Source organism: Hydra vulgaris, chromosome 10, assembly GCF_038396675.1.
Source record: "Hydra vulgaris chromosome 10, alternate assembly HydraT2T_AEP".
Classification (NCBI taxonomy): Eukaryota; Metazoa; Cnidaria; class Hydrozoa; order Anthoathecata; family Hydridae; genus Hydra; species Hydra vulgaris.
The window spans coordinates 39,568,840-39,585,128 of NC_088929.1; the positions used below are offsets into that span (position 1 = coordinate 39,568,840).

Sequence of the window (16,289 nt, forward strand, 5' to 3'; positions counted from 1 at the left end):
ACTAGATAAAATCTAATATATAAAATAGCATATTACACAAGGTTTGTTTAAAACCAAATACTGTCTACAATAATTTGTTAGGTTTTTATTTTTTCACAATTTATAAGTTGATATATCAAGATTAAACATTCAACATTTTATACATTTAATCATTTTACCATATATCTTTTAATTACCGGCCAAAAAGTTATCTTGTTTAATTAAGCATCAGCTTATCACGACAAGCTAATGCTTTAAACAAAATGACATTTTTGGCCAGTTATTGAAAGATATCTGGTAAAATTTTAGATCCCATTCCATTATTAACTATAAATAGTAATATATAAATACAACAAAAATTAAATAAATATATAAAAACAAAATACAGAATTGATAAATTTTATTAATTTTTTTTTGTGATATAAGTGCAAAATAACACTTTACTCGCTTATTTACTTACTATCGGTTTTTACTCGCTTGGTTTTTATACAGTTCAAACGTGTTTTTTTCTTTTTGATATTTTAAACTGTTTGACAAAGCATACTTATGAGCATCCAAAAGGTTGTTGAATAAAGATAGCAAAAGTTAAATGTATTAAAGTTGTTGTAATATTCTAAATAACTATTTATATATTGGTTGTCGAGCAACTTAAAATTCGTCGTCGAATATTGTTGTAATATATTCATTTTTGATACTGTCTGCAACACTGTCGTAAGATATTGAAGTTTAATATTTTAAAATAATAAAAGTTCTGTATTTAATACAGAGTTGCCGTTGATGCAAGTCAATGGATTACATTCTTGCACTGAAGTAGCTGAATAAAAATGTACAAAACTATTTTATATGAGTGATAATATCATTTTCCGGAAAAAAAACAATAAGCCAGGAGATCTAAAAGCAATCCTCATTATATAAAAATATTAAAGCGTGTAACCTTTATTGCGACTTTCTGCTTTAAAAAATTGATAGCTCATGGCTACTTTAAGACGATTTTCATACAATGATTGACGTCTAAATCGACGTTCTTTTGATCTTTTGTTTTGAAACCAAACTTGTATAACTCGAGTAGTCAAACCTAGATGACGCCAAAATTGAAAAAAATATAGTAAAACTTAGTATTATAGTAACAAAAGCATATATAAAAAAGTTATTTTTTATATATGCATTTGATACTATAATATTCGATGGTTATTTGTTCAATGATACATTTGTATTGCAACAGACTTGTGTGACAACAGATATAATAATCATGGCTAATTATTTTTGTAATTTAAAAAAACCTTTAAAATTAAAAAAAGTTATTTAAAAAAAACAACCTGTTTTAGTTGCCAATTTTTCTCTTTCAAGACGTGATGGCTTTTGATTTACTTTGAATGTTTCTATTAACACTTCGAGTTGTTTTAAATTAATTACTGTACGTGGACCTCGACTTTTATTTATTTCATCTTCATTATCACTTAGATCGATGGAAGCGTTGGAAGATTTTTCTAAAGATTCGTCGGAAATGAAATTTCTAATTTCTGAACCTAAAGATATAAATACGTTTTTTTGAATAGCTACATAAAGTATAAAGTCTAATATAAAACACATCGAGTACAACCATTTTATGTGACTTTGGTTAGGACTAACAAACTGTTACTTAACGTTGCAAAAATTAACAATATTTTGTTTCATAAAAAAACCTTCCTTAAAGATTGCCTCCTCATATCTTAATTAATAAATTAATTAAAAAACAAGCCAGTATAATATTTTTAGGAATTTTAAACAAACACCCCTTAAATGAACTAAAATTTAAAAATTATTATTAAATTTTTTTTTTGCTAATTTAAATTTATGCAAGTCGTAAAAACATAATATAAATATAAATAGCAGGTGCGAGAAGTAGAAGACATAGCTTGTCTTATCACCAAAATCAATTTGATTTTCTAGTTTAGAATAAATTAAGAAAATCAATAAACTTTAGAATAAATAGTTTTATAGTTATAAAATGTTTTAGTTATAAAAAATTTTGTAATGACTATTATTATTTAATTATAAATAAAATATATTAATTTTGAATGAATTCTAATAAATGCAAATAATTATAATAAAACTACGGGATACAGATTGTTTTGGTGAGGCAAACCTATAAAATAATAATAAATTAAAGTTAATATAATTGTTTTAAGTAAACGCTGACTTTATTTATCTAACAAAAAAAGATATACTTTCAGAACTATTAGAAATAAATATATTTAAAATAGAAAAAATAAACATTGTTTCTATCATTCAAAAGCACTTTTTGTCATTTTTTTTGTATATTTTTAATTGCAAACTGAGGACAAATTATGGATCTATTAAATATAATAAAAAATATTTTTAAACTTTATTCTTCACTTTACAAAACTTCAATTGACTATTAAATTTTTTAAAAACTTAAAATTAGAGTATTCTTTTTTTTATTAAAAAAAAAAATAGTTTTCAACAAATGAACTTTTTCCTTTAACTTACCTCAGTGTTTTAATACATTCGTATATATACCTTGGAGAATAAACTATTATTAATATTATATAAAATATAATAAAATATTGGAACAGTGGTGTTGATCGAAAGCGCTACCATTATAGCGATGTCTAATAATAGTTTTCTTTTTTAAAAAAAGTTTTATCCGTAAATAAAAGATCAACAAGTTTACTTACATGTTGTTTATAACTAATTTCATCATTTAAGAAACTGAACAAAGAAATTATCTATTCCAAAATCTGATAAATTTGAGGTCAGAGGTCAACTATATTGAGTTAAAACAGTTGAAAAAGTGTTTTCTTCTTCTTTCTTACGTTTTGAAATGTGTCTTGTACAATTACCTTATGATAAACATATAAACCTAATGCTGATGGATTAAACACGTTCATGACAATCTTAAATACTTCTATCCTCTACCAATACCAAACATACAACAAAATTAAGATCCAATTTTTTGAAGGAACACACCTAATTTGATAACATAGATAGATCATTAGAATAAACAATTTTTTTTTTAAAAAGGTTTTACCACTTTTGAAATGAAATTTTTTGATATCGTAAAACTCATTTAAGTGTGCAATAGTGTAACCTAATAGTAACACTAGCTTAGATATAGCTTCTGTATGCCGGATCTTTCAACATATTTTTTAATCTCCTTCGTTATTCCTAAAAGAAAGATTATGGTTTATCTCCGAGTTCAAGACAGTTTTACATTATATCTTCCTTTGAAGTAAAAGTGAACGCTTTTTGTAGAATTACAATTACATGACGCATACTATAGAATTAATACGGTTTTTCTCAATGGAAAGAGCGTTTTGGATTAAGTTTTGGATTAAGTTTTGGATTAAGTTTTGGATTAAGTTTTGGATTAAGTTTTGGATTAAGTTTTATAGTTTTTCACGAAGTAGAAACATTTAATTATTAACTCTATGCAGCAAATAACTCAACAGCAGTTGGCAACGTTTCATTCTTTCTTCATCTCAATGACAATCATTCAACCCAAAACTCTAATGATTAGAGCCTTGGGCAGTAAAATCTGTTTTTTGCAATATCTCAATTAAAATGGTAAATTTTTCTTTATAAATAAATCCTTCATAAATACAAAACTTAAACCATTAAGTTTTTTAAAAACTTCAATGATTAGAAACTGCAATTTTTGAAGATTCTCAAGCTTTTTTCTAATTTTAAAAGTTCATCCAAAGACAAATCATATCTCTTATGATATTTATGTGTGCTTTTTTGTATTTTTAAATGAGTTTGTCATTGTTCTCCAAACATTAAAAATTAGTTGTTTGAATATTTTAGACCAATTATAAGTAATTGAAATATTTTGGGATCCACGATTGTATAGTTTAATTTAAACCATTCAATAGAGTTTGATGTTTTGCTATTATGACAAAAATAGAAAGTATTGTCATCAACGAAATGGCAAACCTCAATCTCTTTAATAAATAAAAATTTTTTATAATTGTACTAAAATATATGGTCCAAGAACTGATCATAGAGGCACCCCCAATGAAACTTCTAGCCATTCAGAAAATGATGAACATAATTTAAGCTTTTGTTTACGATTTTTTAGATATTAGTTTATTTCGCCGGTTAAAAATGTTTACAACAGGCAAAAGTATAAAAAGATATATAAATGGCTGAAACACGCAGTCGTTTAGTCGTTTAAATAAGTGAGAAAATATTATACGTATGCGCAGGAAAAAATTTCGCACTTTTCTAGAGTTTTAAATATAGCTTCGGAAACCGTATATATATATATATATATATATATATATATATATATATATATATATATATATATATATATATATATATATATATATATATATATATATGTAAATTATGTTAGTGTATTTTACAAATAGAGTGCTCAATGTTCTTAAAGAACAGAGCAATAATAAATTAGTAAAAAACACTTATCTAACTTTTATTTTCTACTTTAATGGTGAAACTTAAAGTAGAAGATAAAAGTTAGATAATTGTTTTTTACTAACTTATATATATATATATATATATATATATATATATATATATATATATATATATATATATATATATATATAAATAATATATATATATATAATATAGAAATAATATATATATATAAAATATATATATATAAAATATATATATATATAATATATATATATATATATATATATATATATATATATATATATATATATATATATATATATAATATATATATATATATATATATATATAGCAGCCGTGGTGCAGTGGTAGCGCATTTGCCTCAGAAGCGTAAGATCCGTGGTTCAAACCACACCTCTGGGGGCATGTTGGGAAGTACGTGTAAACTTCCTATTAAATGCTCTTCCGCGATGCTTTGTGATAAGACCATAAAGACTTCTTGGGCACTTGCTCCATTACATGATAAATATTTTAGATAATAAATGACATTTTTGATATAAAATGTAAAGTGACTTTTAAATGTTCCAAATAGTGGCATTAAATAAGTCTCAAACTTTTCTAATTCTTGTAAATATAACCGAATGGTTTTACATCAACTTTTTTTGCATTTGAATGGTCCCATTTTTTTGAAAGATGATGTAGAGTGAAATTTTGAGCACGGTATTTTTCTTAGCAAGTTTGCTGGGTTTTTGTAGACAATTACTGGTTAAATACTTAAAAAAAAACTTTTTTTTACTCCTTTATTATCAAATAAGTAAAAGGTCAGTTTTAGTTAAAATTGGTTGGCATTTTAAATTGCTATTGATATAGTCACCCAATTTTCAGATTGTAAGACAAGCATAGCCTGGTGCAAAAATTGTGCCCATGTCTGTTCCTGTAGTTTGGCGAAACAATTGATCGTCAACGTAGAAATTATTGTTTTTAAGAATGAAAGATGCTAAATCTATGAACATCGGTAAATCTTTTAGCCATTATAATACGTATATATACGTATTATAATAAAAACGTATATATACGTTTTTATTTTTTCAACCCAGGATTTTAATGCTTGTAGACCAAGATTATGTGGAATGCTTGTGTATAGATTTACAATGTCACAAGTTAGTATGACACTATCTAAATCTATTATTCTAGCAATTTTTATTTAAAAATCATCTTTTACAATAGCCTTCTTTTTCTTTACAAAAGGAGATATGATTATATGAAGAAGTTGGCTTAGATGCAATTTTGGTCACTCTATTCCATCAATAATGGGCCAACCTTTTAAATCTTTTGGTGGTTTCCTTTTGATAAATAGAGAACTAGATTCTGGAACCTTTTTAATAATTTCATTACATTTATGAATTTCAGGGATTACATAAAAAGTATTAGATTTCCATTCGAATTAGTTTCCATTAGTTTATCTTGATAGTAATCCATTATAACTAAGGTGTTACTTTTATCTGCTTTTTAAAAACGATATCTTTCATTTTTTTGAGGTCTTTTAGAGCATCCAAATCAAATATTTAAAAAGCACAGTACATGTTTGGACATTTCACTTGACTTTTTAGTCAATTATATGTGTTTTAATCATTCACATATAAAAAAATAATTTTATTTTTATACACTATAAAAATTTTATTTTTATACACTATAAAAATTTTATTTTTATATTTATTATTTAATTATATATTTTATTTTTAATTTTAATTTTAATATTTAAATATTATATATTATATAATATTTAATTATAATATAATTATATAATATTTTTATATAATAATATAATTATATAATTATATAATTATATAAATAATATAATTATATATAATTAATATAATATAATTATATATATTATATGTAATATAATAATTATATATATTATTTTATATATATTATATATATATATATATATATTATATATATTATATATATATAATAATTATATATATTATTATATAATATAATAATTATATTATTATAATAATAATATAATATAATTATATATAAATTATATATAAATAATATAATTATATAAATAATATAATTATATAATATTTAATTATATAATAATAATATTTAAATATTATATATTATTATATTTTAATTTTAATTATAATATTTAAATATTATATTTTATATTTAATTATATTTTTATACACTATAAAAATTTTATTTTTATACACTATAAAAAAATAATTTTAGCATTATTCAGAAAAAAAATTGAATACTTAGATCTAAGAGCAATTCCAAATTAAGTTAAGATTTTTTTATCAAAAATTAATGAAATGTCACGCATATATTTTTAGAAAAAGAGTTTAAAAAATATAAACAAATCATGGTTTTAAGTTTAAAATAGAGAGAATCACAGTTTTTTTTATATACTAAAACATCTTAATATTGTTTTTTATCAATTATTTTTATATTTATATTATTAACTATTTTTTTATTTTATTATTTATCAATCATTTTTATATTTATTTTATTCTACAAAAAAATACACAAATGACTACTAAGTAAAGTTTTAAATATGTTATTGCTTTAAATACTAAAAGAAATTCTTGTTAAAGCTAAAGCCATTTTTACCGTTGCCATCTTTAAAGTTGTAATGCTTGCAATTGACAATGCGTTTGTATATAATAACTTGGCACATCTAGAAACGCTTCTATATACCCGTATCATAAAAGAAACAATTCATAATAATATCATAAAAAAAGACAGTTGTAAGATGTTGAGTAACAAAAATGGTAATAAAAAAATTAAAAGAATAAAAAAATAAAATAATAAAAATGACAAAATTTCCCGTTTTAAGTTTTATACTGATTGTAATTTGAAATTACAATAAATAGAATTTCAGTTGCAACTTCTTAAAATAAAGTGTTATAAACAACGTAAATATAAAATAATTTTTAAAAAGAGTCTGTATATTTGTATCAAATGAATGTAAAACAATAATAATATTGCAGCTAACTTCAAGAATAAATTTTAATAAAAGTCTGATAAAGACATTGTTTGTTTATTTTGCCGTTCAATAGCTTTTACAATTTAAAAGTTTATAAATAAAAACACTGGCGGGGCAAATAGAAGCCATTATTTTGTCTTATCACCGACATTAAAATTACATGAATTAATTTTATTCTTTTTTTTAAATATTCTAGAAATTTTGTTAAATGATCTTAGATTTATAGCTCTAAATTTATGGTTTAAATTAATAACTTCTAAAAGATACAGACAAAATCCAATATATTAAAATGCGTAAGTACTGATAAACACCTTAATTTAGATTTGAATCTGGGGGAAGTGCGGTGATCTACTTACTGAGTTAGCGACCTATTAACTGCCCACAAACGAAAAACGCTACTTTTCTGTTTAACTTTTTTGGAGTTGAATCAACTCGATTCTCTCTGGACCACATCAACTTGCCACGAACCTTGTACAAACGTAATCCCAAAATACGAATCTCATTACATCCAATCTGTTCACCTTCCTTACTCTCCAAACAATATTTTTCAAAACGTCTTCTAACATAATCGACTCACTACTTCCTCATTGACAAAAATGTTGTCCACGTAAGTGGATGCTCCCCTCTTCACCAATTCGTCTTGATAAATAATGGCTCTCACAACAGATTTCATAATCATTTGCGCAATATTCGATCCAAAACCAAGTTGTGTCAAACAATACTTTTTGTTTCAAAAAACCACTTTTTGAAATGGGCAAAGAGATTCCTGAGTTTTTAACTGGAGTTAAGCCTTGCGTAAATTAATAATCGCTGGTTTGTTTCCCATTCTTCTCCATTCTCTTAGCTTCTCAACACTCACATCAGCATCTCTTGTATACGTTTCAATAAAACTGTTAGCTTCTCTCTAGTCCAAAACGGGTCTGACTTTATTATCTTCATTTTGTTGGATACTGGGAATTATGGCAATTTGCCCTTTAAATGGTTCCATCTTATTTTCGTCATACTTAACTTACTATTTACGATTGATCTAATCCCTTAGTTCGTTTTCATATTCTGCTCTTGCATACTTTGGTTTGACGCATCGGTCAAATTTGTCTTGTTTTTAAATTTCAACTTTATTGAATTTATCTTTTTTTGAAACTGCCATTCCACACGAGCTGAACCCAAACTTTGCGATTCCAGATGGGGAAATAAAGACTCCTTCTAGTAATTTAATGGAACTCATTCCAAGCATCACATTAAATCCAAATTGTTGAAAATCCACAAAAAATAACTTATTCTTGTACTTGGATACCAGCAACCTCAATTGTAAAAACCACTGATCCATTACATTGATGAATTTTACCGTAAAAAGTTACTACCTCCGGAGGATTCTGGGGTTTAATTTGATTACTTGACAACAATTTTTAATTTATGATTGTTTTTGAAAATCCTGTGTCTACTATAGCTTTTGCTAACATATCATTAACTTTTAGATGAATAATAGACAATGCACCAATTCCACAATTGTTTCCCTGCGTCTTTATGCATTTTGAAGCTACATGTTCTTTATTCCCACATTTAAAACATCGAAACATATTCTTCGGAGCCAGGTTCTTTGCAAGGAAACAGTTTCTTGCAACATAGTTTAACCCTTTGCAGTTGTAACACACCAACGGAACTTTTGTAGCCTGATTTCAAATTACGGAACCAACAGCATCATTTACGCATACACTGTTCAAAGTAGCTCTTACTTTGGATATCATAACATCAATTAGATCCGTAACGCCTCCAAATCTTGATAAACACTTGGGTAATCCAACGACAGATGCTAATCGAACAGACTCTTCTGATAATTTAGCGAGATAAGCCAATCCTTTCAAGTTGGGTAAAAACAAATTAACTTTCTCTCCTATATTTAATTTTTGTTTGTATAAATGTTTGAATGCTGCATAAGCATCTACATGCTTACAAAACACTCTCGACTTCTTATTTTTAACGCTTAAAGCGTCATATACTAAACAAGCAGTTTTTCTAAGCAGGATTGGAAAGAGTAACTCCAGTTTTACATTCTGCAGTTTTGCAATTACTTTTGTTTGCTGTATCCAAACGGGAGTTTCATCATTCGTTTCAAACATATCTAATAATTTAATACTTATATACAAAAAAAGTGTTTCAAAAAAAGGTCATGTCTCCAAAAAAAAGAGCTCTAGCTTATCATCTGCCCAAACCATAATTTAGTTCTTGAAAAATTTTTTTTTTAATTTTTTAAAATCTTAAGGGTCCCTTCAGGGGTAAAAGGGGCAATTTTTAGGGCGTTTTGTACCATTTTTAAAACTGTTTGTAGAAAGTCTTGAGATTAATATTTTTGATTTTTTTTTTTTTAATATTTATGTTTGTTAAGACTTATTCAAACTAAATAAAATGGGCTCTTCACTTAAAAAAATAAAATAAAAACTCAAAAACCCTAAAATGCATAAATATTTAACAAATAAAAATATTTTTACACTGTACATTTTTTTAATATTTTTTTAAATATAGTTTTAAATTTTTTAGTAATTAACATGTTTTCTTGAAATATATTTTATATTAATTCTTTTAGATTATATACTTAAATAATTAATATAATGCCACCGAAAAAAAAATGTTAGAAGTATTAGATTGGATAAAATATTTTTTGTTAAAAAGTTAATCGAAAAACTTCCAGCAAAAAAAATTATTCAATATTATCTCTTTCTACGAAAATCAGAGTGTGAAGAAAAAGCGAAATTTGTTGAAGGTGTGAATGAAATGATCAAAGATACACAACAAATCCTGCTGAAATTAAAAAAAAAACATTTGTTTGAAGGGCAATTGAATAAAGTATTTTTAATTGGAGAACATCCTCATGTTATGTTTGAAGAAATATTAAAAGATAAAATGAGAAAAGTGAAAGACAAAGAAGAAGATATTGCTTTCTTAAAAGACCAGCTTAGTGAAAGAAAAGGATGTCTTTGAGGTAGAGATAAAAGATATGAGTATTCTGTAGTAAGAAGTAAATGATGCACATCAAAATTAAATAGAAATCCGGCAGCAAAATTATATAAGAATGATTATCAAAGTTCTACTAGTTACACTAGCGACGAATTAGGCGAGGAAACAGATGTTGATTTTGATTTTAATGCGCATTATAATGTTAAAAATTATGTTCTTCTTCCTAAAAATATTCTTCAGTCAACCGCTCATTCAGCAGTGGGAGAAGATATAACACCTCACCAACTAACAGCATTGATTACAAGTGTTATTGTCATGGCTGGTGGTTCTGTAGCAAACGTTAATTGATCTTAATCCACACCTTATAGAGCTGCAGAGAGCATAACATCTGTCAGGGTAAAAGAAATAAAAGAATACAAAAAAATACTGTAATATTACCAGGTTCCTAATGACTATACACTTTGATGGAAAAATAGTTAATGAATTAACAAAGGGAAAGCAATTTAAAAAAGAATGAATTGCAGTTTTGGTAAGGATTGATGCGAAAACAGAACTACTTGGCATTCCTCCAATAGATTCTAGTTCAGGGGTTAATCAAAAGCAAGCTGTTGTAGAATTGATGGAATTTTTTTGATTTAAAGATAAGGTTAAATGTCTCTGTTTTGACACAACTTCAGCAAATACAGGAAAATGGCAAGGTACTTGCATAAGATTAATTCAACAAGTTCAACGTCCCTAGTTGTTGATTGCAAGTATGCATCGTGTAATTGAGCGACACTTTCTATAAGATTTACCCAAGCAGCGAAACTTCTGGTCCAGAAAACAAACTATTTGAAGTTCTAAAACAAAACTGGAATAGTATAGATGCTGAAACTAAGGAACTGAAAAGAATAATAATACCACCTGGAACATGGGTATGTAATCAAAACTAGCTGCTGTTCAGTTTTGCCATAATGTGATCAGTCTAAAGATCTTCAAAAAATTAATATTTTTATTATTATTCATTTTTTATCAAATCTAATTTTTAAAAAGTAACATTTATTACAAATTTATAATATACCCAAAACCTTTTAGGACAGAAATATTAGAAAAGAATACCATGAGCTAGCTGAACTTACACAAATGGTTCTATCATCAAATAGGTTTAAATTTCACTTACCAGGACTGGTTCACCATTCAAGGTTTATGGTAAAAGGTTATACAACTTAAAATTGTATCATTTAATGAATGAAATCCAAAACTTGACTGAAGAGCATAAGAAAGAAATAACTGGTATGGCTTTATTCATTTTTATTTTTCTATTCAGAGTGGTTTTTAAAAGCAGAGTTATGTTCTTTGGCACCAACACGGGTATCAGTCTTTTAGTATTTTTTAAATAAGTTAGAAAGCTTATTATTGATTAAAGTAATTCAAAATGTTAATCAATATCATTTGTTAGGATATGAAAGCTTAGTGGCAAATGAAAAGGTTTGAGGAATGGAATCTACTTGGCTCTCAAGCTGTTGCAAGTTCTATTCTCAAATATACTTGGTATCTAGATCCCACTTTTGTAGTTTTTTCCATAGCAGATAAGAATGTAGGGAACGTGGTGATATGGCCAAAAACTGTATGGTTTATAAAGATGTCCAAGTGACAGTTTTCTTTTGGAGCGCCAGGTATTGGACCAAGCTATATTGAATATCCTCAACTTTAGTAAAGACGAGCCTATTAGTTTGACTCCATTAATAACAGAAAAGTTGTGGCTAGTTTTTGACATACTTAAGGATGGAAAGGCAGAAACTCAATGGATGAAGATTCCACCAGTATTTTGAAAATTCAACGATTTTTTTCTAGAATTTAGAGCAACAGTTAAGGTGCTTGATGTTGTTACTGACTGTAGAGAGCCGTTAAGTTAGTTCTAGACCTTATAAACAGAGCATATTCTGAGGGAAAATAGCAGTACACCTTTCTCTTTACAAATAGTAACAAGAAAAACTGAAACGGAAAGAATAAAATAGATTACGAAAAAACCGCTAGTACAAACACAAATAAAATCTAGTACATGCATCTTATGTACATTTTTTTGTTTGTATCACTTCTTCAAGAAAGAATAAAAAATAAAAATAAAAGGATTCATAAATTTACTGGGATTGCTGTATTTTAATTTGAATGAAACTTTACAATTGAGTCGAAATTTTTTATAATTTAATTAATTTTTTTTTTAGTATCTTTTTTCCCTGTCTAGGCCCTCTCTCTTATATATTTCCCAGAACAGTTCCTGAAGCTGATTATAAGTGAGAAATCAATATTGTACTGTATCAAAAATAGATTAAAAATATAGTGTACTTTTATGTGTTTCAAGAAAACTTTAAGAATATTTTGTATTTTTATGACCTTTCCTAAATATTTATAGATTTTAGGGTTTTTTGAAACAATTTTTCTAAATTTTAATTTTTTTCTAAGAATTTTTTTAGATTATTTTATTTCGATTAAATAAGTCTTTACAAACATAAATATAAAAAAAAAGAAAAAGTTTTAATGTTAAGATTCTCCAAAAACAGTTCTAAAAAAGGTACAAAACGCCCTTAAAATTGCCCCGTTTTACACCCTTAGGTTTTTTAAAAATTACAAAAAAAAAGTTTCTTCAGTACAAAACATGGTATGGACAGATGATAAGCTAGGGTTCTTATTTTTTGGAGACATGACCTTTTTTTGAAACACTCTATTTTATACTATATATATGCCTAGCTAGCTTGTAATTTTCTAGCTCCAAACAAAGCTGCTTTTCTTTCCAAAAATTTATTTTTTAACCTAAATTCCACTCATCTTTACAAAAGTTTTACATAAATTTAAATAAAATAACTACCCTTAAAAATTGACATTACAAAATCCACTTATTACATTATTACAATTAAATAATACAAAACTAACGATAAAAAGAAACTACGTAATTGCCATAGAATGTTCTTGAACTTTTTACACCAAATTTACAATAGAGCTAATAAGCTAACTTTAAATATTATTAAAGCCAAACCTGTTTTAGAACCAAAAGTTTTAGAAAGAAACTTGCTACAACTTTATATTGACAAAATTGAAAATAAAAAGTGATTCTATTACAAAATTCTTAGGCCTTTATCTCGATGAAAACATCTCCTGAAATCAACACATTGATTATGTACCAACTAAAATTTCAAAGGGATTCTGTTAAAAGCTCGTAACTAACTTATTAAAATTTCTTCAAGCGAACTTTATTACTCCTTTATTCACAGTTACATTAAAATTTCAAAAAACAAAGGGATTCTGTTAAAAGCTCGTAACTAACTTAATAAAATTTCTTCAAGCGAACTTTATTACTCCTTTATTCACAGTTACATTAAATTAGCATAATTAACTATTGTTTTACACAACCTTTTTTTTTAATGAAAGGAGATTATTGAATTTATTTGAACTCAATTTTTTAAAAGTTCGTTGCTTTGTATTTTTATGGAGGAATAATCCCCTACTGTTTTAATAATACTTTCAAGCCAAAACCAAAAATGATATGAGTTATATAAACTAACCGAGCCTTTTTGGTCACACGAAATTTAATCCATTTTGTATTGCTTATCGTAGACCTCACCATGGAATAAAACCAAAGAACTTTGACTTACTACACTCATTTTTCTTTTGCAAGCTCATTCTGAATAAAGAAATGCTTTCACTTTATAATATACTAGGATACTTCTAATATTATGAAAATTGTCTTATATCTTGGATTTTAGTACTTTATTTTTACTTTATTTTTTAACATATTGTCTTTATTTTGCTTGTTTATACTTTATAAGGTTTTGACGACATAATTTTATGATCTTCTTTCAGATCCTAGTCTTTTAAATAACATGATAAAAAACAATAATAAATAACAATAATAATGAAATAATATATACAGCCTAAATGTTTTATTTTGATTTTTTTGTTTAAATGTAAAACCGATTCACAGTTCGTTTCTTTAATGCACTTACATAGCTTTTAATTTGATAGTTGCACAAACTATGTTGTTGCAACCTTCAATTTAATATCTAAACCTGTGTCTCCAAGGTTATTCATAAATAGTAGTGTTGTATCGACTGACTTTAGTCAGACAACAGATGCATTATTTTTCTACAATGCTTCCACAGCCAGTTTTGCTGGTGCATGACATACCACATCAATTGAAATTGGGTTTCTTTTCAGCTATCTCAATTTTAGACTCAAAGTCAATCAGCAACATGCGAATGCAATTTTTCAATTTCAAGAAACGTTTGAGAAATATATGCATGGTACTCGAGCAAGTTTTATAGTTGAGCATTAGTGGAAAGGCTTTACTAAATTTGTCTACTGTGTATTTTTGAAGTGTTTGACCTTGTTTTGTTAGAGATCGGCGATATATATTCATATTATTGTGCACCTTGTTGATTGACAGCAGAAAACATTAGTTAGTTCAACAGTGTCATTTTTCTCACTTATCAAAACTTCGAAATTGTCAGAAAATTTTGTTTATTATAATTGGCTTATATTCTTTTTTGTCAGTTAATTTTCTCATCGTTGTCGTCACTTTCATTACTATTTTTTTCATTGCAGATTATTTTCAGCGTTCTTTTAAAAGTGGTTTTTGTGCAAAATGCAGTGTACACACAATTGAATACGCAATTCAAAACTCTAGACCACAGTTGGTTAAACGTTCTACTTTCTTCATTAGTAGCTCTTTCATTAGTAATGCACACAATGTCTTTTAATATCTTTGCAGCAAAAATGATTAAAGTCATCTAGAAAAAGGTTAGAATTTTATATGCAAAAAGATGTTTAAAGTCTGTTTTTAAATTTAAATCATTTATCTATAATAGGAATAATCACGGTTCTAAAATAGAGCACTGGGGAACCTCACCAAGTATAATAAATTAAAATATAACAATGAAAATTTATGAATAAATTATTTCTTTATGAGAGCTATTTATAAATATTTATTTTACAGTTTAGTTTAATACAAAATAATTATATTCAAATTTGGTATTTGCGCAAACTTTATGTCGTATTATTTTAAAATGTTTCTGGCGAAAAAACCCAGACCCAAGATTTGTAAGTAGTTAAAAAATTCTCTTAAAAGTCATGATTTTTACTGATTATGAGTTAAAATAAGATAATAAGAGTTAAAATAAAAGTTTAAGTGTAATTAACATCGCGGTTTAATAGTCTAATTTGTTCTAATTGGTCATAGGTATTATTGTTTAATTAGAAGCAATTACTTGATTGGATCCATAAATTTTGCATAAAGTTCTATAGAAACGTTGCATTTTGACAAATTTATTTAGTTAATATGTATCTATACCCACAAACTAGTACCAAAAAAGGTTTTTAGAAAACTTTAGTTTTATAAGTAATTATATTTACGCGAAATAAAAAAAACACTTTATACATTTTGAATCAGAAACAAGTAATTAATGTGTTTCTAATAGAAAGAGATTTGTATTAATCGACAGTTTTAACATTTAGAAACAAGCAACATGTCCAAATAAAGTATGGTTGTATTTGTCTGCAGAGTATTTTCTTTTTGTTGGAAATCAGTGAAACAGTTTTACAATGGTGCGCACCATTGTAAAACTTATTTATTATTTATTATTTATGGTGATTATTTGCCTCAAATTTTATGTCAGTTCGACTGCATCATCCTTCTTACTCACCACAACCAGTCACTGTCAGAAAGTCTTATTTATTATCATTGTTTAACACACAACATGTCCAAAAACATATTCGAAGACTTAAGCACTAGTGCGCAAGTTGAAAAAAAATCTAGGTGGTTTTATTTTCTGTGTGATAAGAAAAATCAACTTTCAAAGTTTAAAAATTGCAACTAAGATACAAAATTACATTTTTGCAGTACCATTGGAATCAATAAGCATCTTAGAACTGACCATGAAATAAACTTATTAAAGTGAAAAAATGCCCCTAGATGCAGCATCATCATTGGCTTTGTTTT

At 26.1% G+C, this 16,289-nt stretch overlaps 1 protein-coding gene across 1 annotated transcript in view; it reads right to left on the reverse strand.

The window, feature by feature from the left end:
- The window catches only part of LOC100198304 (LIM/homeobox protein Lhx1), a 32,165-nt gene continuing 15,876 nt past the window's right edge, over positions 1-16,289 (reverse strand). The window contains exons 3-5 of the mRNA XM_065807994.1: positions 1,296-1,505; positions 914-1,054; positions 1-793 (exon numbers count right to left, since the gene is read on the reverse strand). Coding sequence (XP_065664066.1) covers positions 714-793; positions 914-1,054; positions 1,296-1,505 — 431 coding nt within the window. The 3' untranslated portion in view covers positions 1-713. The remainder of the gene's footprint in view (positions 794-913; positions 1,055-1,295; positions 1,506-16,289) is intronic.